The sequence below is a fragment of the Lynx canadensis genome, chromosome D3 (assembly GCF_007474595.2).
Source record: "Lynx canadensis isolate LIC74 chromosome D3, mLynCan4.pri.v2, whole genome shotgun sequence".
NCBI classification, from domain to species: Eukaryota; Metazoa; Chordata; class Mammalia; order Carnivora; family Felidae; genus Lynx; species Lynx canadensis.
In genome coordinates, this window is record NC_044314.2 from 64,522,300 (window position 1) to 64,550,286 (window position 27,987).

Consider the following 27,987-nt stretch of genomic DNA (forward strand, 5'->3'; position numbering starts at 1 on the left):
AGCCACCCAAGCATTCCCTATAATTCTTTACTGTGGTCATAGTTTAAAACATTTGAAAGGCACTGGACAGTGGGCAGGAAGGTGGTCCATGGCTGGCGTCCTGCACAGGGAAAGATCCTTACAGGAGAGGTGACAATGAGTTCACAGGCCAAGGGCACTGAAAGAATCCTCCATGATTCACATACATACTTCAGTCACTTAGACCTTAAGGGAAAGATGTAATCTCTAAGAATTAAGTTAGGAACCATAATGGAAAAAACAATAGAAAATGTGGTGCAAAATTTTTCAAAGACTGAAGGATTCTGAAGAAACAGAGCAGAAATCATTGACGTGCCCGAACTACCACATAGTTACTTAGATATGTTAAGTTTAACATTCTGCAGCCACTAAAATTACTCATGAAAAATCGCAATAGAAAAATGCCCCTTCCCAAAGGGGCTCACATAAAAATCAGGATTTTTTTTTTCCAACAAAGGACTGAGGACAGATATTTGCAGTAGCAAAAAAATAAGTTTTTAAAGACAGTCTAAGGAATCTTGAAAATTTACAAGAAAAAGGAACATCCCCATCCCCACCCCCAGTTGGAAATTGAAGATCTGAAAGGCTTAACAGTTAATGAAGAGATGCCAACACACATGTGACAAACGCATCTTAAAAATGATCATGAGTTCCGACTTTGCAGCCACATTTGTAAAAGGAGGGGATTTGGAGACATCGCTAGGAGAATGGCTAAGTTCTGACAAATGGACGATAAACAGAGACATTCTAAGTACAGTAATCAGATGCACACCCAAAGACCTAGAGAGATCTTTAAAAGATATACTGCATTGTATATGGGGGGCCAGGACGGCTTCACGGAGGATGGGGCTTCCTGTCGGGTCCGATTTGGGGGTTCTGGAGCAGAAGAGAGCGAGATACAGATAGAGGTTGTCAAGTAGAGTGGCTTGGAGAGTTCAGGGCGGGTGGTCGGAGTGGAGGACCCCAGATTCTGGGGACCGAGTCTCTGAGTGGTCCAGCCAGGGAAGCCCGGGTCCCGCTCGTGACCAACCCGTGCGCCCTGCTTCGGTCCTGGAAGCCCTGGGCCCAGCGTCCCCTCGGCCGTTCCAAGCGAACGGGGAGACCGAGCGCCCGGGTCCAGGCCAGCCCGCGCTTGCGCGCTGAGGTCTTCTTTGAGTCTGCCCCGCGCCCCGCCTCGCCTCGCCCGGCGCGGCTCCGCCCCCTAAACTTTGCAATCCTCATAGGCTGGCTCCGAGGCCGTTCTCGGTAGGCCGGCCAATGGGAGTGCGTCGCGCCCCGCGGCACGTGCGCCCCCGTCCAGCCCGGCCGGGCGCGAGCTGATCGAGCTCCCGGGCGCCGAGCGCGCGGGGCGGGAACGCGCGGCGCGGGGCGGGGCGCGGGGCGGGGCGCGGGCGCTGCAGCGCGCTGATTGGCCGGCGCCGCGTTCCGAGGCCGTTAACGGCGGCGCGGCCGGGCCGTGGCTCCAAAACAAAGGGCAGGCGGCCCGCGGGGCGGCGGCGGGAGGATGCCTCGCGCCCTGCCGAGGCGCCAACGGCCGCAGCGCGTCCCGGGCAGCGCCGGGGCCGCCTGAGAGCCGAGCCCGCGCTGACCGGGGCCCGGGCCGGATGGGCGCTGCGGGCCGGGGCGCGGACCGCCGAGCGGCCGTGAGTACGGGCGGGCCTGGACGCTGTTGAGCGGGCGGCTACTTTGTGGCGACCTGCGGCTTCGGGCGGGGCCCGGAGGCACCTGTTGGGCGTCCGGGCTGGCGGGCGGGGCGCGAGCGGGCTGCACCTGTGGATGTTTTAATTTGCTATTTGGCTCCGTGTTGGAACAGACCACAAAGCCTAATCTTTGATTTTGTCCCCCTGTCTCCCCCCCGCCCCCCACGTCTCCTTCCCACTTCGGCCACGAAAAAATTAACAGAATGAACTAGATGCCTGGTGTGTAATAGGCTTGTCCCTCTTAAAAAAAAAAAAATGTTGTGACTGGTGAGGGAAATGAGGACAAAAGAGGTCTCCTAGGAATGTTTATTAAAGGGGAGGGGGTGTTTTCAAGTTGCCCACATAAAGATCGTGACTAAAATGAATTGTCCTCCGTATCAGTTCCCCGCTTGTGGCACTCGGATTTTACTAAAGCAGAGCTTGCAAAAGCCTTAGCTTGGGAAACCTGCTAAGTAGGGTCCCCCTCCCCCAGGCCTGCCTCTGACATCTTTGATGTCCAGATAATGCGCTATGTTCCAGGATGGAGGGGTGGGGGTGGGGGAGCTGTAATTTCATTTTGGGTAGATAATGACTTTGGAAGACCCCAGTTTTCCCACCCCCAAGCTTTTTCTGTTCACTTGCATTTTTTCTTCTTTGTAGTCAGAACGTACACACTTTAACCTGTTGTTTCTTTTGCCAAGAATATTCTTCTTTCCACCCACCTCACTCCTAAACTCCTACCCAAGCCTGAAGAGGAGGCTTACCTCCTCTAGGGAACACTTTCAGGTGTTTCATCTGAGCCAGCTGCCCCTCTCCCACACCCATGCACCCTCCAACCTCTGCTCCCATCTAGTAGGTGTGACAAAGGTTTGCTGAGTCCCTGCTCCATGCCAGGAGCTGTGTTTGATGCTGGTTTTGAGTTTAGTAATCCTGCATTTGTTCTCCCCTACTTCTGGCCCTGAGCTCTTGGGTGGCAGTAGTGGCATAATTGAGGAATGCTAATACTGAGGGCTCTCCTAGACTCTTACACCTCCCAGGGTTAGAGTGTTTCCTTCTCGTAGGAACCTCTCCACGGTAGCACGGGGGCAAAATCATATCCTACCATGGACCTACAGCACAGGGTCTGGCCTGTATTGGGCACATAAAAAAACAAACAAACAAAAAAAACTGATCTTAATTACCAATCTGAATAGTGGCCTCAAAGATTTCATCTTTAAGGAATCTCTGTACCCAACATGGGGCTCCAACTCACAATCCCAAGATAAGAGTTGCATGCTCCACTGACTGAGCCAGCCAGGTGCCCCAATAGCCTTTGCTTTTTAAACAAACTTTTTGTTATGGAATAACTTTAGATTTCCATAAAAGTTGCAAAGATAGTACAGACAGCCCCAGTATGCCCCACACCCAGTGTTCCCCATTGTTACTATCCTACAATGCTGTGGTGCATTTGCCAAAATGAACAACTGACATGGATACACCCTTGTAACTGAAGTCCAGACATTAGATCTTTCCGGTTTTGAAGCACTGAAATGTGTAAAGCCCTTTATATTGGGAGCAGTGTTCCTGTAATGCCTATTCTTTGATTCCTGCCCATTGTCTTGTCTCTAAGTTTCACAAGGACTGCTATGCTGAGGGGCAGGGATGAGCTGGGAGAGGGAATGGGACTGCCAATAGAGTTTTACTGCATTTTTCCAAACCCTCGGAGACTGATAAATGAAAACTAGAATATGAAGAAGCAGTATTCTTAGTTATTCGGTAGCATGTATAACCACGTCAGCCCTATATGAAGTGGCCCTATAACCACTTCAGAGCTGTTCCAATGCGCAAAGCTGGCAAAACCAATACTCAGCTGCTGGAAATGCTTTAAATGCCAAGGTCAGATTGCCAATAGACTCTGCCTGGGTGGATTTAATGCCAGAAAGATATAAAATTGGCATTTCAAGAAGCTGCTATGCTAAACTTTAATAACACAAATTCTTTTTTTTTTCAACGTTTATTTATTTTTGGGACAGAAAGAGAGCATGAACAGGGGAGGGGCAGAGAGAGAGGGAGACACAGAATCGGAAACAGGCTCCAGGCTCTGAGCCATCAGCCCAGAGCCCGACGCGGGGCTCGAACTCACGGACCTCGAGATCGTGACCTGGCCGAAGTCGGACGCTTAACCGACTGCGCCACCCAGGCGCCCCTAATAACACAAATTCTGTTACCCTTGGAGCCCTGATTAAAACACAGATAAGCAAGGAAACCCCTATTGTTAACTAAGCCCAGTGTGGCTATTTATTGCTATCCCTTTCAATTTGTAAGGGCTTGTCTGACTGTGTAATGACATCTGTTCTCTACCTGCTGGGTCTTTGATTTTGCCTTTTCCACATGTTCTGTTAGATCTAAGATACCGGAAGTAACTTCACTAACAACTTACCTACAGTTGTAGAAAATATGAACACTGAAAAAAAAAAACAGCAATAGAAGTGCTTTCAAACCATTCTCTGATGCTCTTCATTTGAGATTCATTTGGTTGTATGTTTGTTAGATCTGCTAATCAGCAAAACCTCTAGGGGGTGGAAATTTTGTCAGGAGGATCTCAGGGGAGGTTGGAGAAAGTTATGAACAGCCAAGACCCAAGGGCTGAGGGTTCTGGGGAGGACAATGCCAGTTGGATTCAGAAAAGCAGTCACCATTCCTCCTGTGATAGACACCCTGGGGCACCTGGGAAGGCTGCCTGCTGGTGATAGTAAAATGGAAATCCTGGAGCCAGCCCACTGTCGTCCACACCCAAGAAAGGGCCCCTTAATCTGTCACCTGCAGAGCCTCACAATCAGGACCAGATTCCCTTGGGGCTTATGAGGTGTGGAGACACCCTTGCCAACCCTCTGTCATACTGTAGCAATGACATGACATCTTGTGTAATTCTCTGGACCTCCTTGTGAATCACAGTTTACCCACAGATAAGGTAACAGCTTGGCTTGAGGTTCCACGGCCACCAAATATGTGGCGTGGTCTGAATTGACCCCTCTTGTACCTTTGGTTCCCCCCTGCCCCATACCACCGCCCGGCAGCCTGTTTCTTTCCAGACCTCACCTGCTGGCTCCCTCATGGTGCCACACTCTCACCCCTGAGCACTGGCCCACTTCTAATTGCTCTTTGCATCTCTAGTTTTTCTGTCTCTTGCCCCAACACAGGGCATCAAATGTTCGATTATGTTCTTTTTAACACTTTTTTTAAAGTTTATTTATTTGGGGGAGGGAGGGGCAGAGAGAGAGAGAGGGAGACAGAGGATCCAAGCAGGCTCTGTGCTGGTAGCGCAGAGTCCCATGCTGGGGCTCGAACTCACGAACTGCGAGATCATGACCTGAGCCGAAGTCAAGCGCGTAACTGACTGAGCCACTCAGGCACCCCACCCCCCATTATGTTCGTTTTAGTATGCAATTAAATAATTACAGGTTAAGATTCATACTCTCTGTCCTCCCACTTCCATTGGCATTTGGGTCTAGAGCCCACCCTTTCAAGTGAGAAGGGCAGTGGTGTGTGGATAGTGCCTTGGCCTTTCCCCCTTGTTGATAGCAAGGAAACCAGTAGCCTCTGCTAGGATGTGTCCCAACGCCCTGGCTCTGGGGAACTTTGTTACCAGTGGGTGAAATAAAAAAAGAAGGTATTCCAAGTTGTTGGAAAAGAAGGGCTCAGTGCGAGCACATTAATCAGTAGTCTGGTGGGAGACAGATGATGGAGGCAGGACTTGAGGCAGGAGGGAGGAGAAGTGAGGACTGGAGCTTGGAGAGCAGAGGCGCCTAGCCACTGGGTGTTGAAAGAGCCCAGACACCCCTTCCCAGATCCCCCAGAGACGCAGAGCCTGGGGGAGGCTAGAGGGCCAAGGGGGCTTTATTTGGGGGCAGCCAGATAGGCGGTAGGACTGAAGGAGTCTTCTCATCTCTCCCAGTGGGTCCACTGATCACCAGGCCTGCAGTTCCTGAAATGTGGAGGAAAGCATTTCATCCTGTAATTCAAGTAAGAAGGAAGACTGTATGAAGGGAAGCTGGTTCTGCCAAAGGCAAACTAGACTCATGCTATTGCCCATTGATGTGAATCCTTCCAGGCCTTTCCATGCACGTGCTGTGTGTGTGTGTTTGAACAGTGAGTACATACATTTGGTGTCAAAAATCAAAAGTTCCCAAAAAGCATAGTGTAAGGGAAGTTGCCTTCCCCCATCCTTCCTACCCCCAGCTGAGGTCCAGCCTTGGAAATGTTTATCAGCGCATTTACCCTTCTCCTTTGGTTAGACTTGAGATGGTTTCTAATGTTTTGTTATTGTTGAAAATATTGTAACAACCTTTATCCAGTTACTTGCACATGTGCATGTCAGTCCGGAGGTAAAATGCCCCAGATGGGCCTGTGGTCTAGGGGTGTGTGCCCAGGAGTACTGATAGGTGTTACCAGGTGGCTACAACAAGCCCTCAGCAGTGGTGGTATCAACTTTTTAAGTTTTATTTATTTAAGTAATCTCAACATCCCACATGGGGCTTGAACTCACGACCCTGAGATTGAGTCGCATGCTCTTCTGACTGAGCCAGCCAGGTGCCCTGGTGGTATCTTTTTAAAAAATTTTTGCCCACCTGCTGGGTTGTAAGACATACCAGACTGCCTTTAATTTGCAGCGATGAGTGAAGTTCACACCTGTTCATGTGTCTTCAGGCACAGGGGTCCAGGGCTTGGACTATGGCTTGGAATCCACAGCTTACTAGCTGTGTAACCTTGGCAGATTGGTTAACCTCTCTGGGCCTCAGTTTCCATATCTGCTCAGTGGGACTAATAAGAACCCCCCCCCCCCCCATCTTTTAGGGTTGCTGCCAGTTCTCTGATTCTCATGAAATCAACAGCTTAAAATAGTGCTGGTTTGGGCTGGGAGTCTCTTCAGAGCCCCTGTGTTTCCTTTTCTGTGATGGATGTTGATGTCCCTGCCACCCACCTGGGGTTCCACTTTCACCATGAACTCTAGCTGAATGCTTTCTCTGCCTGGTGCCTCCCTTCCTCCTCACAGGGGAAGTGGTGGGTTGGGACTGGAGCTTATGTGCCAGGAGCAGTAATACTGGGAGGTAACATGGTGGCACGGGTAGTAGAAAGGATGGGTATCCCCAGGTGTGGGGAAAGGAGCCTGCGGCCCTCGGGCAGCCTCCAGTCCATCCTGTAAATGTCAGAGCTGCTTGGTTGGGGCTTTATTTCTCAGTGTTTTTGTCTTTAGAAGTGTGATAATGGCACCATATGGACATGGGCCTGATTCACATTCTCTTAAAATAATTATACATGATTATTTTAGGAGAGAAATTTCTGAAATCCAGAATATTGTTTTTGCTCTAAGAAATTACCCTGCACAAATACCTTTTGGGGGGATGGTTGCTGCCCTCCAAACCCAAGGGAAACACAATGTCCTGTAGTAAACGTGATTCACTGAATGCATTTGCCTTTTAGTTACTTCACGGTGGTTCTTAACTTGCCAGTAGATCTGGTTGTAAAAGCCCATTTGTACACTGGTTGCCTGAAAACTTGCCCATGATTTCCCCAGTGCCACAGTGGATATCCAGCTTATTTACTTATTTATTTACTTTAACGTTTATTTTTGAGAGAGAGTGAACACACAAGGGGAAAGGAGGGTGGGTACAGAAGATCTGAAGTGGGCTCTGTGCTGAGAGCAGAGAGCCCAATGCAGGTCTCAAACTCATGAACCATGAGATCATGACCTGAGCCTAAGTTGGATGCTAAACCAACTGAGCCACCCAGGCACCCCTGGATATCCAGTTTAAAAGCCAACTGAAAACAGTGTGACATACCCCTCAGTGACCATGAATCTGGGCCTGGCTGTTTCTCTGCCAGGACACCCTTTGAGGGATGGTGACAGGGGTGGAGGTCAGGACAAAATGGTAAAATGTGTGTGTATGAGACACACTCCTGCTTTTTTTTTTTTTTAATAAATTTTTAAAAATGTTTTATTTATTTTTGAGACAGAGCATGAGCGGGGGAGGGGCAGAGAGAGAGGGAGACACAGAATCTGAAGCAGGCTGCAGGCTCCAAGCTGTCAGCACAGAGCCTGATGTGGGGCTCGAACCCACGAATTGTGAGATCATGACCTGAGCCGAAGTCAGACACTCAACCAACTGAACCACCCAGGCACCCCCACACTCCTGCCTTTCAAAGGTTGGCCATGAGTGCTGAGCATGGACAAGGCTCAGTAAAGGTGACAGGGCCGTTCCACAGAGGCAGACCTTCTGGACGCTGGCAGCTCCTCAGGTAGAGGACACCTGGGGCGGGGGCCGTCCAGTGGAGGCTCGCAGTGGAATGGCACACATCCATGCCATCGAGCAGAAAATAAACAGAAAACCCTTGGCAATTTGCCACTTTGAAAGCTCCTTCCCATACAAAGGGAATTGCACGCGAGCTAAAAGTGAGAGGTTTCCTCCGTTCTTATGAATAAAAGTGAAATCACTTTTTTGTTTTCAAGTAAACTCTACCCCCTGACGTGGGGCTCAAACTCATGACCCCGAGATCAAAGAGTCACATGCTCTGCCCACTGAGCCAGCCAGTCGCCCTGAAATCACTTGTTTCAAGGCTGGAGGGCAGTTTCTGTAGTTCTCCAGTCATGGGGAACAGTGTTTCGGCCACTAAAGGGACAAGACTCCAAATACCTGACCAGCTAGCTTGTGAATAATCTGAGATTCCTGTTTCTCGGCCTCTTCACTGTGTGCTTTTGGAATCTTTTAGAATCAGAGGGAGTCTGAAGAAAGGAAAGAAGGGACAAAACTTAAGCCTCCTTTCAATAAAAAGAGAAAACTCAGGTGAAGATATTGAAACAGACTCAACATGAGTTCGGTAAGAAATAAAGTCAGGAAGCACCTGGCTGGCTTAGTTGGTAGAGCATGCGACTCTTGATCTCAGGGTTGTGAGTTCAGGTGTGGAGCCTACTTAAAAAAAATAAGTCAGAACAGGTTCATTCCTTCCTTATTGGTCATTACTGATGGGTGGGGCATGTGTGTGTGTGTGTGGATCGACTTCGTCTATGTGGCCAGTGTGGGACATTGGGTGGGGACACAGGAGATGGAGCTGGGCCGGTGCAGGTGGTATCTGAATTGACACTCACCTCTGTGACCTCCCTCAAAGATGGGAGGGATGCCAGGGTTCAAATTCATAGAGTGTCCAGTAGTTTGGGGCAACCGAAAAAACCTGATAAAATGTATTGGGACTAATGTGATATCGTGAAAAAGTGAAAGTTTGAGGAATCATTGATCTGGAATATCTCACATAATCAGACTTCTTCAGAACTACCTTTACACTTGGTTGAGAAGACCATATTTTGGAGAAAGAAATGGAGCTTCATTTTGGAGGATAGATGTGTAGGTGTGGATGTGTGTTTCTTGTGTGGAAATTTCCTCCACAATATTCTTTTTTTATTTAATGTTTATTTTTTATTTATTTTGAGAGCAAGAGCGAGCGAGTGCGGGAGGGCGCAAGCAGGGGAGGGGCAGACAGAGAGGGAGAAAGAGAACCACAAGCAGGCTCCACGCTGTCAGTACAGAACCGGACAAGGGGCTCAATCTCACAAACTGTGAGATCGTGACCTGAGCCTAAATCAAGAGTCAGACGCTTAACCAACTGAGCACCCAGGTGCCCCCACAATATTCTTGTAGTTGAGTTTCTCTGTTGGGAAATGGGATGAACCATTAATTTTTGTTTATGGTATAAAATAGGATCCAGCTTTTTCTTTTCCTGTAGATGGGTATCTGTAATGTCCAGCACCATTTTTGGAAACCTCTCTTTCTCAGTGAGGTGTAATACCACTTTGCTATATCTGGTGTTCATCTATGAATAGGTCTGTTTCTGGGCTCTCTTTTGGGTCACATTGACCTGTTTTCCTGTCCTGTGCCTGTGCCTTGATGACCATGGAAAATGGCAGGACTTGGGGCAACTGGGTGGCTCAGAGCCTGGAGCCCACTTCAGACTGTGTGTGTCTCTCTCTCTGCCCCTCTCCCACTCACACTCTGTGTCTCGCACTCAAAAATAAACATTAAAAAAAGAAGAAAGGAAGGAAGAAAATGGCAGGACTTGCTCTCTGGCAGACTCCGGTAGAGTACATGCTTCCTTTATGCTCTTTAAGAGGGTCCAAGTGTCCTCACTAGTTTTTAAGCTTTTTTTTTTAACATTTATTTTTGAGAGAGAGCAGCAAGAGCACGAACAGGGGAGAGGCAGAGAGAAAGGGGGACAGAGGATCTGAAGTGGGCTGTCAGCACAGAGCTCAACACGGGGCTCAAACTCATGAACTGAAAGATCATGACCTGAGCTGAAGTCAGACCCTCAACCTACTGAGCCACCCAGGAGCTCCTTGTCTTCACTATTTGACCTTTGACATGATGGGGCTCAGGGTGTACTACCCTAAAATATGTCACCATATTGAATATCTTAAGCTGGAGGAATTTGAGAAAATGGCAGGAGGAGGAAGGTCACTCTGACCTCCCCCTTTGCCTTTATTCCCTGAAACAGGTCATTAAACTCCCATGTGAAAGGTGCCCTTCTGTACCAGGAGAATGGAAATTCTTACCACCAGAGACCAGGAATTTGGGGCAAAGAATTCTGTGTAAACAAACCTTGTTAAACCTACCCCACCTTCCTAATTATTTCTTCACCATGGTCTGCCCCTAGCCCGAACCCCTCTACCTTGTCAGTTCTTCACAAATAAGTGGTTTCTTTGTCTAAAACGTAGAAAAGCTCCCTGCTCCGCTACTACTTTGGGTCTTCATTCTTCTGTGAAGGCTCCCAGGTACATGTAAGCATTCAATAAAATTTGTGTGCTTTTCTCCTGCTAATCTGTTTTTGCCAGTTTAATTTTTAGACCCAGCCAGGGACCCCAAGAGGGTTGAGAAAACTTTTCCCTCCCCTACAGACACTTCTAGGAGAAGTTTTAAAATTACATCTCTCTTGCTGGCTCCCTGGCTTGCATATGTGTGTGCGCGTGCGCGCGCGCACACACACACACACACACACACACACACACACACCCTCAACACATCTTCCTCGATTTTTATTTGAATTGGATTTAATTTAAAAATTACTTTGGGGCATCTGGATGGCTCAGTCAGTTAGGCATCTGACTCTTGATCTTCACTCAGGTCTTGATCTCAGGGTCGTGAGTTTAAGCCCCGCACTGGGCTCTGTGCTGGGTGTGAAGCCTACTTAATTAAAAAAAAAAAATAGGGGTGCCTATGGCCTGGGTGGCTTAGTAGATTGAGCATCCAACTCTTGGCTTTGGCCCAGGTCATGATCTCCTGGTTCGTGGGATCAAGCCCCACTTTGGGCTCTGCGCTGACAGCACTGAGCCTGCTTGGGATTCTCTCCACCCCTCCCTCTGCCCCTTCCCCGCTTGCATGTGTGTGTGCGCTCTCAAAATAAATACAACTTTGAAAATAATAAAAATTACTTTGAGGAGAATTCATATGTTTATAATATCTTCCAGTCCTGATCTTGGTGTATCTCTCCATTTATTAAGATATTCCTCATTGTCCCTCAAAGTTGTATACTATTTTCTGTAAAGGTGTTTCAGATCTTTGAATTTATTCTTGCTTTGTGTTGTTACACTGTTGTAGAAATGTATATTTTCCATTCTAATCTTTATGCCTTCTTGCCTTGCCTTCCCCAGCTGGCTGGGATTTCTGGAAGTGCTGAATGAAAGTGGTGATATGGAGATTCATTCCTGATCTCAAAAAGAATGTTTTCTAAGTCTGACCATTGAACATGATGTTCACTGTGGGTTGTTTCATCTTTATAGGTATCTTAACAGATATCTATAAAATCTATCTATAACAGATACCTATAAAATTAACAGATAAGGAAGTTCCCTGATGTCCCTTAGTCTTCATGGAATGTTAAAATTGCGAATGGATGTTAAATTTTGTCAAATGCTTTCTCTGCATCTATTGAGATAAACAGATTGAGGGAACCATAGGCAGTACATTTTATTAACTAAATTTTCTAACGTTAAATGATTTTGTATTCTTGTGATAAAGTCAACCTAATTGTATTTTATTATCCTTTTAAAATAGTATTTGATTCTGTTTGGTAGTATGATTTAGGATGTTTGCATTTTGGCTTATGAGAAGAAAATTATAGTGAATTTTATTCTTTCACTGCCCTGGTCAAGGTTTAGTATCAAGTTAAGCTAGCTGTGTTCACTTTGATTTCACTAATGTTAATCAGATCTGAATTCAGGTTTGCTCTTTTCTTCCTGAGTCCTATTTTTCAGTTGTATTTCTTCCAGGAATTTATGTGTGTGGTTTGCATTTTCAAATATATTAAATTGATCACAACATCCATAAATCTCACTCAAAGTGATATTCCATTTCTATTTCTGCCAGATTATTGCTTTGATCTGATCTCTCCCCCACTCCCCACCTTCCCTCCAATCATTGGAACAAAGCTTTATCAGTTTTATTAGTCTTTCTGAGAACAAACTTTTGGCTTCATTGATCCTTGTATATCCATGTTTTTCTTGTCTGTTGCATTGAATTTTTTACTATTTCCATATATTTTCTTTAGGTTTCTCTGTCACTTTTCTAACATCTGAAAGATGGGTGTTTAGCTCATTAATTCCACCTGTCTTATTTTCTAATCTACCTTCTAGAAAATTTTATGTTTCCTTGTAAATACTAGGAAGTACTTATTGTTTAATTCAAAATATCTTCTAATTTTCATTGTCCTTAGACCCATGGGTATAAAGAAATATGTTCCTTTTTTCCTCTTTGGATTATACTTTAAAAAAAAATCAGTATAATTGACATACAATAAATATCTTAGTGGCTTCAGGTGTAAATCATATGGACTGGATAATTTTATATATTATGAAATGATCCCCACCATAAATCTAGCTATCCTCTGTCCCCATTCAAAGTTATTACAGAATTACTGACTATATTCTCTATCTGTACATTACATCCCCATGACATCTTTATTTTCTAAGTGCAAGTTCCTACCTCTTAATCCCCTTGACCTGTTTTGCCCATTCCCCCAATGCCTGCCCCCTCTGGTAACCAACCATTTGTTTTCTGGATCTGTGAGTCTGTTTTTGTTTTTTCTTTTGTTTTTTTTGTTTAGATATAAGTGAGATTGTATGGTATTGCTCTTTCTCTGTCTGACTTATTTCACCTAGTGTAGTACTGTTGATGTTGATCCATGTAAGATTTCATGGTGAGATGGTAAGATTTCATTCTTTTTATGGCTGTGTAGTATTCCATTGTGTATACACACCACATCTTCTTTATCCATTCATCTATCGATGGACAATTGGGCTGCTTCCATTGCTTCCCTTTTCTCCACATCCTCACCAACACTTGTTAATTTTTTGTCTTGTTGATAATAGCCAGTCTGACAGGTGTGAGGTGATAGCTCCTTATAGTTTTGATTTGTATTTCCCTGATGATGAGTGAGTGATGTTGAGTAGCTTTTCACATGTCTGGTGGCCATTTGTATGTCTTCTTTTGAAGAATGTCTATTAACGTCCTCTGCCCATTTTTTTAAGTAGGCTCCATAATCAGCATGGGACTCAAACTCATGACCCTGAGATGAAGAGTTGCATGCTCCACCAACTGAGCCAGCCAAGTGCCCTCTTTGCCCATTTTTTTTAAATTTTTTAAATGTTTATTTCTTTTTTGAGAGAGAGACAGTGACAGAGCATGAGCAGGGGAGGGACAGAGAGAGAGAGACACAGAACCTGAAACAGGCCAGGCTCTGAGCTGTCAGCAGGGCTCAAACTTACAATGAGATCATGACCTGAGCCGAAGTCGGATGTTTAACTGACTGAGCCACCAAGGCACCCCCCTCTCCTGCCCATTTTTAATCAGGTTGTTTATTTTGTGTTAAGTAAGTAAGTTGTGTAAGTCCTTTATATATTTTGGTTATTAACCCTTTATCAGATGTATGATTTGTAGATATCTTCTCCCATTGCCTGGGTGGCCTTTCGTTGATGGTTTCCTTTGCTGTGGAAAAGCTTTCCAGTTTGATGTAATCCTATTTGTTTATTTTAGCTTTTATTGCCCTTGCCTAAGGAGACTGGTCCAAAATACATTTTGCTAAGAATGATGTTAAAAAGCTTACTGTCCCTGGTTTCTTCGAAGAGTTTGTTGTTTTCTGGTCTTACATTCAAGTCTTTAATCCATTTTGAATTTATTTTTGTGTATGATGTAAGACAGTGATCCAGTTTCATTTTTTTTTGCATGTAGCTGCCTACAGTTTTCCCAAAGACCATTTATTGTATATTCTTGCCTCCCTTGTCATAAATTAATTGACTGTGTGTGTGAGGTTTTTTTCTGGGCTCTTGATTCATTCCATTGATCTGTGTGTCTGTTTTTATTTATTTTTTGTATTTTTTAATCTATATTTTTAAATTTAATCTTTTTAATGTTCATTTTTGAGAGAGAGAATGTGAGCAGGGGAGGGGCAGGGAGAGAGGGAGATACAGAATCTGAAGCAGGCTCCAGGCTCTGAGCTGTCAGCACAGAGCCCAACGTGGGGCTCGAACTCATGAACTGCGATATCACATCTGAACTGAAGTGGGAAGCTGAACCGACTGAGCCACCCAGGCACCCCTGTGTGTCTGTTTTTGTGCCAGTACCATACTGTTTTGATTACTGTTCATTTGTAGTATAGTTTGAAATTAAGGACTGTGATCCTCCAACTTTGTTCTTCTTTTTCAAGATTGCTTTGGCTGTTCGGGATCTTTTGTGGTTTTATACAAATTTTAGGATTCTTTGTTCTAGTTCTCTGAAAAATGCCATTGGTATTTTGTTTGGGATTGCATTGAATCTATGGATTGCTTTGGGTAGTATGAGCATTTTAACAATATTCTTCCAGTCCATGAGCACAGAATATCTTTCCATTTATTTGTGTAGAAAGTAGTACATTTCTGAATTTCTAAGCATATGAAAATTTTCTCTTGTGGTATTTTCTTATTGATATCTAAATTCAGTGTTTTGTGGTCAGAGAATATATTGTGTTTTCAATCCTTGGAAGTTGGTTGAGACTTGTGTGTTTGGCTTTTCTGAATGTTTGTGTGCTTTAAATGAATGTGGATTCTGAAGTTCTTAGATACAGTTTTCTCCATGTCTTTTATGTCTAGTTGGTCCATCACATCATGCACATCTTCTGTGTCTGTATTCATTTGTGTTTGCTCTGCCAGTCACTGAAAAGAATAAAATAGTATATTTATACTATATATGCTGTATATTAAGTGTACTATACATATGTAATAAGTATACCATGTTTATGCTTTATATACTATAATCAGTAATCCTGTGATTAAAGATTTATCTGTTTCTCCTTACGGTTCTATAAATGTTTGATTTATATATTTTGAGGCTATGTTATTAAGTAGTCAGATTTACACTTTTTTTTAATTTTTATTTTTTTAATTTACATCCAAGTTAGTTGGCATATAGTGCAACAATGATTTCAGGTTTTACTGCTTTATTTTTTTTTAAAGTAATCTCTACACCCAACACAGGGCTGGATCCCACAACCCTAAGATCAAGAGTTGCATGCTCTACACACTGAGTCAGCCAGGTGCCCTGTCCTTTTGCTGTTTTAGCTACTTTATTGTGAATCACATGCATATAATAAATACACAAAACAGGGGCACATGGGTGGCTTAAGGACCTGACTTCGCTCAGGTCATTATCTCACAGTTCATGGGTTCGAGCCCCGTGTCAGGCTTTGTGCTGGCAGTTCGGAGCCTTGAGCCTGCTTTGGATTCTGTGTCTTCCTTTCTCTGCCCCTCACCCACTCATGCTCTGTCTCTCTGTCTCCCTCTCTCTCTGTCTCTCTCTAAACATTAAAAAAAATTTTTTTTAATACATAAAACAAATATATTGTTAGCAAATAATTATAAACTGTATGTCTGTGTTGCCATCACCCAGGTTCTAGCTTCATCTTTCAACCATTCTGTGTCCTTATGTTTAAGATATGTCTCTTGTAGGGGCGCCAGGGTGGCTCAGTCAGTTAAGCGTCTGACTTCAGCTCGGGTCATGATCTCACAGTTTGTGAGTTCGAGCCCCACGTCAGGCTCTGTGCTGACAGCTCTGAGCCTGGAGCCTGCTTCGGATTCTGAGTCTCTCTCTGTGTCTCTCTTTCTCTGCCCCTCCCCCACTTGCACTCTCTTTCAAAATAAATAAATAACTTAAAAAAATATATGTCTCTTGTAAATTGCATCTTAGATGAATTTTGTCTTCTATCCAGTCTGAAACCTTAAACTACCATTTAGCTTGATTTGGGGCTTGATCCTACAACTGAGATTATGACTTAAGCTGAAATCAAGAGTCGGATGCTCAGCCGACTGAGCCACCCAGGCGCACCTACCGTCCTATCTTTTTAAAGCTGTACAAAACAACACTGCTGTCTTTTACTCACCTATTTACCATCTTCTTTATTCACCATTCCTTTTTTTAGACTCTGACGTTTAGGTAGTATTGTTTTTCTTCTGTCTGAAGCACACACATCCTTGTACTTCCTTTAGTGGTATTTTGCTGAAGTCAACCTTTATAGTTTTCTGAAAATGTCATTCTGGAATTCTTGAAAGATACTTGCACTGGATATAGAACTCTGGAATAGCCAGATATTATCTTTCAGGACCTTAAAGTTACCTTTCCTGACTACCCTCTGGATTCTGTTATTTTACTTGGGAAGTTGTTCTGTTGAAAGGTAGTTTTCCCTCTCCTTCTGGATACTTCTAAGACCTTTATTTCCTTTTCTTGGTGTTCTACAGGTGCTCTGCCCCATTTTTCTCCCACTTTACCTTCTATAAATCTAAATATTTTTCTGAGCTTTTACTGTCCTTTTCAAGAAATCAAGCCACATCAATATTGTAAGTGTTTTCCCCTATATTTTCTTCTAGGAGTTTTATAGTTTCCATTCATACATTTAGGTCTTTGATCCATCCTGAGTTAATTTTTTTCACTGTTGTTTTGAGAGGCAGCAAGTAGGGGAGATATGTGTGTGGGGGGGTGGTGACAGAGGATTTGAAGTGGGCCCCATGCTGACAGCAGGGAGCCCAATGCAGGGCTTAAACTCGAGAACCATAAGATCATGACCCAAACCAAAGACATTTAACCGACTATGCCACCCAGGCATCCATTTTTTGAGTCAGTTTTTGTATGCGGTGTTAAATAAGGGTCTAACTTCATTCTTTTGCATGTGAGTATCTAGTTTTCCCAGAACCACTTGCTGAAAAAACTGCCCTTTCCCTAATGAATCATAGCACCCTTGTTTAAAATCATTTGACCCTACACAAGGGTTTATTTCTGGACTCATGTAATTTTTTTTAAAATTTTTATTCATTTTGAGACAGAGCATGAGCAGAGGAAGGGCAGAGAGAGGGAGATATAGAATCTAAAGCAGGCTCCAGGCTCTGAGCTGTTAGCATAGAGCCTGACATGGGACTTGAACCCACAAACCATGAGATCATGACCTAAGCCAAAGTCAGAAGCTTAACTGACTGAGCCACCTAGGTGCCCCGAGGTATTAGTATTCTTTATGTATAATATTAAAGAATTAGATCTTCCAGTTCTGGCCCCCCCCCCCACCCTATTCCTCAAAACGCATACCCCCTGAACGTGCCTCCTTGACGTATTTTGTTCCCTCCATAACCCACTACTTTGTCTTGATTCATTGACAGGTTGTGACATTTTTCTCTCGTCCCAGCTGTGTGGACAGTGCCACACGCCCTCCGAACAACAACGGCTCTTGCATGCATATTTCAGTGTCTCTTTTGTCAGAGAGCCCAGCAGAGCCACGGTTCTTCCGGTGCCAGCCCTGAGCTGAGCGAGGAGTGCCCTGCCGAGATGGTGAAGATGACAAAATCCAAAACTTTCCAAGCTTATCTGCCAAACTGTCACCGAACGTACAGCTGTGTCCACTGCAGAGCCCACCTGGCCAATCATGATGAGCTGATCTCTAAGGCAAGTGGTTTGTGCCCAGAAAATGATGAGATCCCCCTGAGGATGATCAGACCTAATTCATAGACAAACATTTAACCATCGTGTGACTTTGTGGGTCTGTTGTGTCCTGGAAGTGTAGAGACTCCTGGGCAGCATTGATGAAAGTTTCGTGCATGGTGGAGTGTGACTGCACTGTGATGTTGGTGTGCTTAGTGTGTTGGTCGTGGTGTTTGTGCAGTGGGTGGGTTTTGGAGGGGTAGAAAATCACAAAAAGCAAGAGGAGTAGGTTAGTTTGTCAGAGCAGTAAAGTTAATGTAAAACCAAAACACATCAAAGGAACAAAGGAAGTCTAGCAAATCTGTGGGAAGAGTTTAATAATAAGGGAATTAAGAAATTTTAAAAACTCAAAATGCTTAAGGAGAAAACAGCCCATCATAGAGGAATGGGGGAAAGAGGATTTTTTTTTTTATGTTTTATTTATTTTGAGAGCGAGAATGCCAAGCAGGTTCTGTGATGTAAGTGCAGATCATGCTGTAAGTGCTATTGTGCTATAAGCACAGATTACGCAAAACTGTGAGATCATGACCTAAGCCGAAATCAAGAGTTGGACGTTTAACCAACTGAGCCACCCAGGCGCCCCGAAGAGAGGATCTTTTAGCAAAATCGTCAGGACGGACACTCTGAACAGGGCCACAGCAGCTGCCCTGGGCACTCTGTGTGGGACCGGGAGCAGCCTGGTAGATGAGAAAAGAACAGCCCAATTCCTTATTATTAAGTTGGACCCTTTTTTAGCAGCATCTGAGGTCTATAATCAACCACTTGTGAACACGTAAAACGATTCAAATGTAGTAGGTGGGAAGTTGTGACCGTTCTCTCCTGCCCATCCTTGCGGGTCACCACCACCTCCCCCCATCCTCACAGGTTTGCCTTCTTGGGCTACGTGAACCTCATGCTCCTTCAAAAACAAAGTCAGGAAGTTGGGCCTTTCAGGAATCCCTGCTTAAGCTTCGCACTTTAGTCAGTAGGAAGATCGCTTGCCTACTTGTGTTTTAGCTAGGTGATAATGAATGGTTGTCTCATTTCTGTTTATCATCTAAAATAAACACCGTGAAACGAGGCAGAGAGTTCCTGTGCTCTTGCTGCTGTGGCTCCTTTGTCCATTCAGAAGATTCAAGTCAGAAATGCGAGGGCCTCGGTTCCTGGTTTCTTGGGTGCCTTCCAAGGCAGGCTCCGTGTGTGTCACAGTGTCTGAGTTTGTGGAAGGCAGAGCCACTCTGTGACCGTCAGATGGGGCTGTGTGGCTTGGTGACCTCCCTGAGCCATGCCATCTCAGAAGGCATAGGTGTTTGTTGGCATCATCACGGTGTTGGTTCTGAAGCATGCTGGAGGCTCCATCATGGGGTGGGCCAAAAGGAATTTGGGATGCTTCTTTCAACGAGCCCGAAAGACTGTTTTTTAAATTACATTGAAAGTAGAGACCTGCTAGGTGGAAACAACCATGACCTTAACTGAGTATCTCAGGATGAAAGTCATGCTGAGAACCTAAATGCACCAAGCACACAGTCTGCCAAGAGGCATCAGACCTTGCATTTCAGCTGGTGATACAGGAAACTGCTGCTTTTCCTTCCATACATTGTTAGTCCATAAGTTACCATGTAGAGCAGAATCCAGTTCATATGAGGACAGAATTATTGTCTTGACAGGTGTTCACGAGCCTCTGGGGCCATCTTTGTCACTAGTAAGCAATGCCTTGGTCCAGGGGAGCTATTCCTGGTACAGGCAGGTCTAGTTGTTAGAAGGCTCTGATTTTATCTGTGGCCCACATCTGGCACACCACCTGTTTTCTGTGAAGTATTATTGGATCACAGCCACGTTCGTCTATTTATGTATCATGCCAGAGTAGTTGCAACAGAGGCTGCGTGGCCCCCAAAGCCTAAAATATTTATCAGCTGGCCTCGTTTACGGAAGTTTGTAGGCCCGCACTCTAGTCTGACTTCTATCTAAACCCGAACCTCAGATCTGACCATATCACTGATCCAAACCCTGTTTAAACAAGTAAGGATTTGCAGAGTAGGTGAGAGAATTAGGAAAATTGGTCTACCGAATTGAAGGCTGATAAGGATGTGCAGGAAAGCCTATGAGATGATTATTTGTTAAATTGGCCATGATGTAATATTCCTTATTCTAGAAAACCACTTGAAAACTCTTCTTAATCTGAAAGCTGTATATTTCTTTCTTTTTTTTTTTTTTTTTTTAAGTTTATTTATTTTGGGAGAGAGAACACACATGTGAGCAAGTAGGGGAGGGACAGAGAAAGGGAGAGAGAGAATCCCAAATAGGCTTCGTGCTATCAACGCACAGCACCACCCCCTCTCCCCGTCCCCCATGCAGAGCTCAAACTCACAAACTGTGAGATCATGACCTGTGTCAAAACCAAGAGTCAGTTGCCCAACGGACTCAGCCACCCAGGCACCCCTAAAAGCTATGTAACTCAGTCAAAACACTGGTAGCCTCAAGCTAGGTTATACCACAGTAACAAAAAGCCCCCAAGTCACAGTGGCTTACCACACAGGTCTTGCTCCGGTGAAATGTCTGTCCAGGGTCTGGGAGCACTGTGACTCCCGGGTCCTGTGTGGGGTCCAGAGCCCCAGAGGCCTATGGTAGCCGTTCCTCAGCTTGGCCCTCCACTCACGTTGAGGCCATGACCTGAAAAAGTGTCTCCACCTTTATTCCAAAATGCAAAACTCACCATCCCTTTTCATCTTACCACAACAGATATGTGACAGCTTTTTCTTCTTTGCAGTCTTTTCAGGGAAGTCAGGGACGAGCCTACCTCTTCAATTCTGTGTGAGTACCACTGCCGTTGGCCTGTGGACCTGCTGTGTTCATGGTCACGTTACATTTATTGCTTCTGTACATCCGTGCAAACAATTACTCAAAGGCTAGAATGACCAGAGGGTTTTTTTTTTAATTTTATTTTCATTAAAAAAATTTTTTTAATGTTAATTTTGAAAGAGAGTGCAAGTGAGGGAGGGGTGGAAAGAGAGGGAAACACAGAATCTGAGGCAGGCTCCAGGCTCTGAGCCGTCAGCACAGAGCCTAACGCAGGGCTTGAACTCACAAACTGGGAGATCATGACCTGAGCCGAAGTCGGATGCTTAACCAACTGAGCCACCCAGGCTCCCCTTTTTATTTTTTTTTTTATTTTGAGAGCGAGAGGGTGCGTACGAGCCAGGGAGAGGGAGAGAAGAGAGAATCTTAAGCAGGCCCTACACTCAGCACGGAGCCTGTCATGGGGCTTGATCCACAACCTTGGGATCATGACCTGAGCCAAAACCGAAAGTTGGACGCTTAACCAACTGAGCCACTCAAGCACCCCAGGTCAAGTGTTTTTAAGTGATCTTAAAGAATTGTACCCTCCAGTCAGAGTTTCAGGGAAGAGTGTGCTCTTACCTGAGGAACTAGCTCCCACATGTGGTGTGGTCTGTGCCCCATTTGTGGTGGGTTTGAATTTTACTGCGCTATGCACCACAGAACTGTCACCTCCCTAGGAACCTGGCCCATCTTGGAATTCTCCTGGGGAAATGAACAGTTGTTCCTTCTCATACAAGGTGGTGGTGGGCAGGGGGCGGGAAGGTGGGGCATTAAGAAGAAACACTGGTGCCTTTGGTAACCAGCTAGCTGGAGAAATAACCACCTGAGGCGGGAGCCGGGGAAATGCTCTGGTCTCCAGCGATTTCCTGCCTCCTCCCCTGTAGGGTGAACGTGGGCTGTGGCCCCGCTGAGGAGAGGGTCCTTCTTACTGGCCTGCACGCGGTCGCAGACATCTACTGTGAAAACTGCAAAACCACGCTCGGGTGGAAATATGTAAGTAACTGTCTATTCCAACCTCTTGGACACTGCACAGATTACCAGATAAAACACATTACTAACAGACACAAAATTCGCGAAGGAGTAAGCCCTCCCCCTGGAAGTGTCAATCCATGTTTTAAAATAGAAATTCTGAGCCAACTAAAGATAGACGTAATCACATAGGCACACCTGCCCACACCTGCGCTCCCAGGGCAGGGGTGACAGCCATGCCTCACAGTCCCACCCTGCAGACCTAGGCCCCTGAGGGGCCCCTGGAATGAGGGGAGGGTCCCACCTGTCTGGGGGATGCTCGCCGACTGGCCAGGCCTGCGGTGGCTGCTGACATTACTTAGCAGTAGCGATGTCAAGCAGAACCGTCTGTGGTGCTCAGAAGTTTCCGCCGCACCGAGGCCTGGCCTCCCCCTGCCCATCAGAGGTTTGGCCTGTGGGCAGCTTCTGCTCCCCCACACTCCCTGCTCCCGTTTTCCCCACCCCTCCTTTCAGCTCCCAGATTTGTCCCTCTGGCCCGCACACTTGGTGCCCCCTGGCCATTGAGTGCACGTCCACCCTGGGCTCTGGCATCTGAGAGGCGTGTCTGGGTGTGGCTGGCACCTGCCTTCATGACGTGCTCTTCTGCAGCGATTCTGGTCATCTTGGTCAAGGCCAGCTGCTCTCCCTCTTTCTGTAATTCCCGATTGTTCCTATTCTCTGCATTCCCCAATCACACATGGAGATGGGCTTGGTGAGGCCTGCACACACACCCAGCCCATTCCACTCCACTCTCACTGCCCACCCAAGGGCCTTCTCTTCTTCCTACGTCTTGAATGACCTCCAGGGCACTTGGCATAGTTGCCTTCACTTGCCCCTTACCCGAAGTCCCTGCAAGGAGGCTCTGGCTCCTCGGCCTCCCAGACTGCCTCGCACATGGTAGAGGCTCGGTAGCAAATTTGAATTAGCCTTTCCCTGTGAGTTTATCGGCAACTTCACAACGAGTAGGAGTGGCCTGTCCTGGTCTAGGTGTGCTTGTCACCGAGACAGACCCTGCCCCCCCGCCCCAGCCCTGGTCAGTACTGCACACAGATCACCTGGGGAGATTTAATACCATCCACTTATTTTCTTTACCAAGCGTGCAGTGAAGCCAAAGTGAAATCAATTCTGCCCTGAGACCTTCTTTCTACTTTTTTTTTTCTTTTTCAAGGAACATGCCTTTGAGAGCAGTCAGAAATATAAGGAAGGAAAATTTATTATTGAGCTTGCCCACATGATCAAAGACAATGGTTGGGAGTAAAGTGAAAACTTTGTTCTCTTCTGAATCCTATTTTGTGAAAGAAACTGTAAATGTAACGGAAACCTAGGAGCATCCTGGATGACAGTATTTCTTGAACTTTGAACCTTGTAGGCTGGCCTCTCCCAGCTCTTCTGGTGGTAAGGTGTCCCCTCAGCCTCTGTCCTGTTCATGTACATGGCTGTTTCCGAAATGTTTCAATGACCTTTTCTTCTCAAGTTCCAGAGAAAGAATTAACCAACTGATGACTTACCCGTCTAGTTAATACCTTCTTTTAACCTATGCCTTTACAATAGAGTTTGGTTGTGCTCTTTCATGTTTGATAGAAAACCAAACTGAATTTCTGCGGACTACAGGGTTAGGGTCTTTTTAGAGAGTAAGTTCATTCCTCTCTTTTGGAATGAGGGTATTATAGCCCACTTTTTTCCCCTAATTCGTGAAACTACAAATGCACTGTTCCTCTTGCAGATGAACTGTTAAGGCATAGTGCTCATTTAAGAATCTTCCAGAAGCAGCCAATGAATCTATATGCCAAGGGACCTTTTTCTTTTTTAAGCTTTGCTCAAAAACAGAAGACACCACTGATTACATTTTAGATAAGCTATAAATAGAGAAATATGCCTAATGGAACATCTTGTTTATTTAAGCCAACAGCTTCCCTATCTAGAAAGCAAGCATTAGCAAAGACTATTCCAGGGGTCTGCAGGGGCACGCTATTTAGGCTGCAGTCCAGCAGGGCCCTGGCGGTGGGGCTTCTGCATCAGTTGCTGAGGGTGGGTGGTCCACAGAGTTAGAGTTTAACACACTGGACCGAGTAAAATCGGATTTCCTTTTCTACTCTGATGTACTTGAAGAAAAAGAATTACTTTTGCATATGAAAGAGGCCAGAACGAGCAGGATAAACTTCCAAACTTGAGATTTGGGAGATTGTTTTAACATTTTTTTCAGGAAAGGTTAAAGTTCTAAGACCTATTTAAACTTTGTAAATGAATATGGGTCTCCTGTGCCCCATTGGTTCTGTCCCTTGAACTGATACAGAAGGGATCTGGGCAGTCTTCTAAGTCCTGTGTCTCAACCATCCACCTGTGCCTCTGCAGGGAGAGGGCACTGTGCAGAATTTTGGCCAATGTTCAGAGCATGGAGGTCAAAAATCATTCCCAAATAAGTTCTGTTTTTCAGTGTTTGAGCCTGACTCCAGCTGCTAGGCCTGGCCAGCTGCTCCAGGGGTCTGGTGGGGCCTCCAGTGTAGCTGGAGACCCCTGAGCCCCCATTGCTGGGGGTGGGGGCAGGAAGAGAGGGCCCAGGGAGGCAGGGAGAGAGAAGGGCAGCATGCCCAGAGGTTTCTCTGCTGGGCCAATGTCTGAAAGACAAGGTCAGCCCCGTGGCAAATGTGAGCTGGCTGCGAAGGCTGAGAACGGCTTCCAGTCCAGTGGGAGGTCCCTTTCCTCCTTCCAGCCCTCCTGAGCCCCAGAGCCCATGGCCCCCCTGGGTGGTTTTGGCACAGCTGCTCACCTAGTTTCCCTTTTGGCACCATCTCTCGGGTTAAGCCTTGGAACGTGGGGAAATGGCGCTGCCTTGCTGTGGGTGAGGGCACTGGAGTGCGAGCTAGTGTATACGCATGTCTCCAAGTATCGGAGGCAGATCTCTGTACAGCCGCGTAGGCCTCTGCGTGTACAGGTGCTCTAGCAGGCTGCTGCTTCCTGAGCTGGCGTGCCCCCCCCCCCCGGCCCCAGATGTAGGTTGTCCCAGAGCAGCCCCGTGTTTGAGTTCATGTGCAGCTATACAGCCTTCAGGCTCCCAGGGCACAGTCCTGCATGCATGGCACACTCATTGCCACGGTCAGAAACCTGAAGACGCCGCACTTGAGCTGGCATGTGAAGCATGGTCACCTGCAGCTTTGGTCCTTAGTGGCAACTTTGAAAGGACAGAAAGACGCCTTCGTTGAGGAGTACTCCTCTTTGAAAACTTCACCTAAACTGACACCTCCCTTCTTGCCTTGGTGCCTCCATGAGCCTCAGTGCTGTGTCTGAGGCTCCAAGAGGATGAGGGAAATGGGGGTCCTGGGGGTGCTGAGGGCAGGGCTCCCGAGCACTTCTCCACAAGATCTCCACGTAAACTGAAGAATCTTCTCAAATTCTTCTGACCGATTTTTGTATATACTAAACTTCTATTTAAAGCTTTTATATGTTCTGGGCAAGTTTACTGCTCCTTCGATTTGAGCACTTTGGTTTTTGTATTGTCTTTTGTGATGGCATTGAAACATTTTTACTAGTGGTCTTAGGAGGCCTTGTTTTACATTTTGTTGGTAATTGATACCAACAAAAACCCTTACCACTTTTTTTGTTGGTCTTCTGAAAAACCCAAGCTCCTCTTGAAACCAAAAGAACAGACCGTGAGCTGACTTCAGGGAAGGACATTCACACACGAGACCACAACCAGATGTGCTGGTAAAGTGTTGGAATGTTCCACCCTTTTAAATTCCTAAACAGTAAATATCATCCTGTGACTTTTATTTAAATTATTTAAAGTATTTTTTTCCTTGAAGTTTGGGAAGTGATGCCAGGATCATAAATGCATTTAAACTATGTGGTGTTCTCTGGCACAGCACATCTACTCTAAAAGTGTGGTTTAGTTTTGTTGCTGTTTTATATATACATATATATATAGTATTTTTATACCTTAACGCTTATTCTTGATGGCATCTGTCAGATATTACGCGAAATCAGAAATGGGAATCTTTTTTCAAAAGTCCTTTAATTTACCTGATGACTTCACCAGGTACTTAAAAAATCCAAGTGGTTTTAATACCTAGAAAACTAAGTTCCAAAATGACCTACAGAAATGTAAACCCTCATTTGTCAAAGGCTCTTGGGTGGATCTGCAGCCCAGAGTGGCCTGGCCATGCCTTGGGCCAGGTGCATGTGGTCACTGGGTGCAGCTGGAGGGACGGACCAATGGACAACAGCCCGAAGGTTTGCCCCTTGGAGCAGGACTGTCAAGCTCACGTGCACAAGCCTCCTTCAGCCTCTGCGTCCAGCCCTCTGTCCTCTGTGTCCGTGTGAGGTTCAAAAATAAAGCTTCCAATGTCAGATGTGTCCTTCCCAGTAGCACCTCCTGTTGTGGGCCCTGGGGGCCCTGGATTCCCACAGTTCTCATTGTCCATGGCTTCTCCCATGTGGGGTCCTCCTGTTCCTTGAGGTGGAGAGGCAGGTAGTCCTGGGTGTGGGCCACAGGGGAATGTGGCTGTGACTACCCATGGTCCTTGCTGGGCGGGCCTCAGTGAGTCCAGGCATAAGGCAACAGAGCTTTCCCTGCTGCGGCTCCGGTCCCGTGTGGGGCCATGCGGCCCACTGTCTCCTAGAGCTCTGTGTCACCGGGCTCCTACCAGTTGGGCTTGTGCACGTAGCCCGAGAACGCCTAACTTGAGCTCACCCCTCCTGAACGCTGAGGGGTTAGGAGCCCTCTGGGACTCCCTCTTCACCCCCACGTACCCGGAGTCCACGAGCGACTAGTCAGTGGCCTGCAAGTGCGTTTACATGGCTGTCACTGCATCCAGCCCTCTCCTCCTGGGTGAACCAGACTCTTGGGATACATTTCAGGCACAAACACTGGAGTGTAAGCCCTTCACTAATTGGGAGGGTAGTGGTGAGGAGGTCATGAAGAGGGATGAGGGCCAAAGGCAGAGGCTGAGAGGTCACTCCCTAGAGCCCAGGTCCCTGGTTCCAGTTATGGTCACAGGCAAGGGATTGCAGAGGCACAGGGTGCCTGTGGGGCTCAGCCTTGTTCTCAGCACAGAGGAAAGCTGGTGGCAGGCCTGAAGCAGGATGACCACAGGCTGATGAGCTTTAGGCGGGTGACACAGATATGACCTGTGTGGATATGCACAAGGGGCTTGAACAGATGCAGGTGAGAGATAAGGGGCTTAGACCTGGGGTTCAGCATTAGAGATGGAAAAAGAAGAGCCCCCCAGCATGTTCTGGAATTTGAAGTTTGGGTGAGGGGAAGAACCAAGGACAAGCTAGAAAGAGTGGTGGCCTGTGCTGACCTTTAGACCATAGGCCTTAGGAGTGGGTGTGAGGAGTGGACAGCCTTGGGGCCAAAGGAGACAGACAGTGGGAGGCGGCAGCTGTCCCCACCCTTCTGCAGAGGCACTTTGGGAAGGCCGAGGTAGCCGTGTCAAGGTCAGAAGCATGGAAACCAGGCTGGCACAGGCTATGGAATGAAAAAAAAAGGGTGGGCAGGCAAGCAAGTATGTTTTTTAAAAGACATTTATAGAAAAATAGAGTTAAGGGATTTTTAAGTCTGGAAACGCTGGTGAGGCTGGCCTAGAAGCTCTGGTGCTAGGGCTGGGGGTCAAGTGAGCATGTGGGGAGGCAGGGGGCCAGGGGGCACACCAGCTCTCTGCGGCCTTTGGCACATCCATTGGTAACAGCAGGCGCTGGCTGGCTTCTCCCATGTGTGGTCCTGGTCCTGTCCTGAGCCGGAGAGGTGGGCAGTCCTGGGTGTGGCCCTCGGGGGAACATAGCTGTGACCACCCATGGTCCTTGTTGGGTGGGCCTCAGTAAGCCCAGGTATAAGGCAGCAGAAGAGGTTTTAGAAACTGATGTCAAGGCTCTAGTCTAGCATCCTCAAGCCACCGGCAGCAGGGGCCCCCCAAGGTTTGGATGCCGAACCCTGCCCCCAGAGTCTCCCGATCAGAAGATCCGAAGTCTGAGACTCTGTTTCTAACCAGGTCCCAGGTGATACACTGAGTAAACAGTCTCAGACAAAATGACCGAAGTGGGGTGGGGAAGGGAGGAAGGCCAGAGTCAGGACACAGCCTTCCTCCCTGTCCCAGACCCGTGCTGCAGGCTGGTCTAAGGGCCACAGCCCACGCCTGGTGGTCCAGGTCGAGGGTTCTAGGTAGGTTCAGGCCTGGAAACAGGGCCAGGCCACTGTACCAAGTGAAGGTTGGGAAGGCCCAGGGGCCAGGAAAGGGGAACAAGCAAGAGCTCTAGTGAGATGTAGTCAGGAGGACAGAAAACTCTGTGATGTGGATACAAGTCCCCAGCCCTGAGTCCCTACGGGGACCCAGAGTGACAGACCTGCTGCTACCATGAGCTGAAGTCCCCAAAACCTCGGCTGGGTTTTTTCTTGGCTACAGGGACAACTGCACTGGTTGAGGGCTCTTCCTCTGCTACACGTTTCCTAGAAAGAG

General features: G+C 46.6%; 2 protein-coding genes across 4 annotated transcripts in view; one reads left to right on the forward strand and one right to left on the reverse strand.

The window, feature by feature from the left end:
* The first annotated feature begins 1,617 nt into the window (after positions 1–1,617).
* Positions 1,618–25,881, forward strand: YPEL1 (yippee like 1). 2 transcript variants are annotated; one of them, XM_030335753.1, is made up of 5 exons: positions 1,618–1,661; positions 17,392–17,674; positions 20,457–20,500; positions 21,412–21,520; positions 22,704–25,881. In XM_030335753.1, exons 2-5 carry the CDS (start codon positions 17,558–17,560, stop codon positions 22,791–22,793), a joined length of 360 nt encoding a protein of 119 aa, XP_030191613.1. In that variant the 5' UTR covers positions 1,618–1,661; positions 17,392–17,557; the 3' UTR covers positions 22,794–25,881. The 2 variants fall into 2 exon arrangements, with proteins under 2 accessions (XP_030191613.1, XP_030191612.1); XM_030335752.2 differs by lacking the exon at positions 1,618–1,661 and adding an exon at positions 5,658–5,825.
* PPIL2 (peptidylprolyl isomerase like 2) overlaps positions 25,528–27,987 on the reverse strand; it is a 31,314-nt gene continuing 28,854 nt past the window's right edge. Inside the window, exons 20-21 of one of the 2 annotated variants that reach the window (XM_030335749.1) lie at positions 27,875–27,977; positions 25,528–26,659 (exon numbers count right to left, since the gene is read on the reverse strand). In XM_030335749.1, the coding sequence (XP_030191609.1) occupies positions 27,881–27,977 (97 nt within the window). In that variant the 3' untranslated portion in view covers positions 25,528–26,659; positions 27,875–27,880. Of the gene's footprint in view, positions 27,978–27,987 lie in introns of both variants that reach the window. The other variant, XM_030335748.1, reaches the window with a different exon arrangement.

Bases quoted from the DNA above. Each gene is read 5' to 3' on its own strand.
- YPEL1 (XM_030335753.1), top strand. From the start codon at position 17,558: ATGGTGAAGATGACAAAATCCAAAACTTTCCAAGCTTATCTGCCAAAC. The intron at 17,675-20,456 runs GCAAGTGGTTTG...TCTTCTTTGCAG, and splicing joins ATGATGAGCTGATCTCTAAG to TCTTTTCAGGGAAGTCAGGG. The intron at 21,521-22,703 runs GTAAGTAACTGT...TTCTTTTTCAAG, and splicing joins CCACGCTCGGGTGGAAATAT to GAACATGCCTTTGAGAGCAG.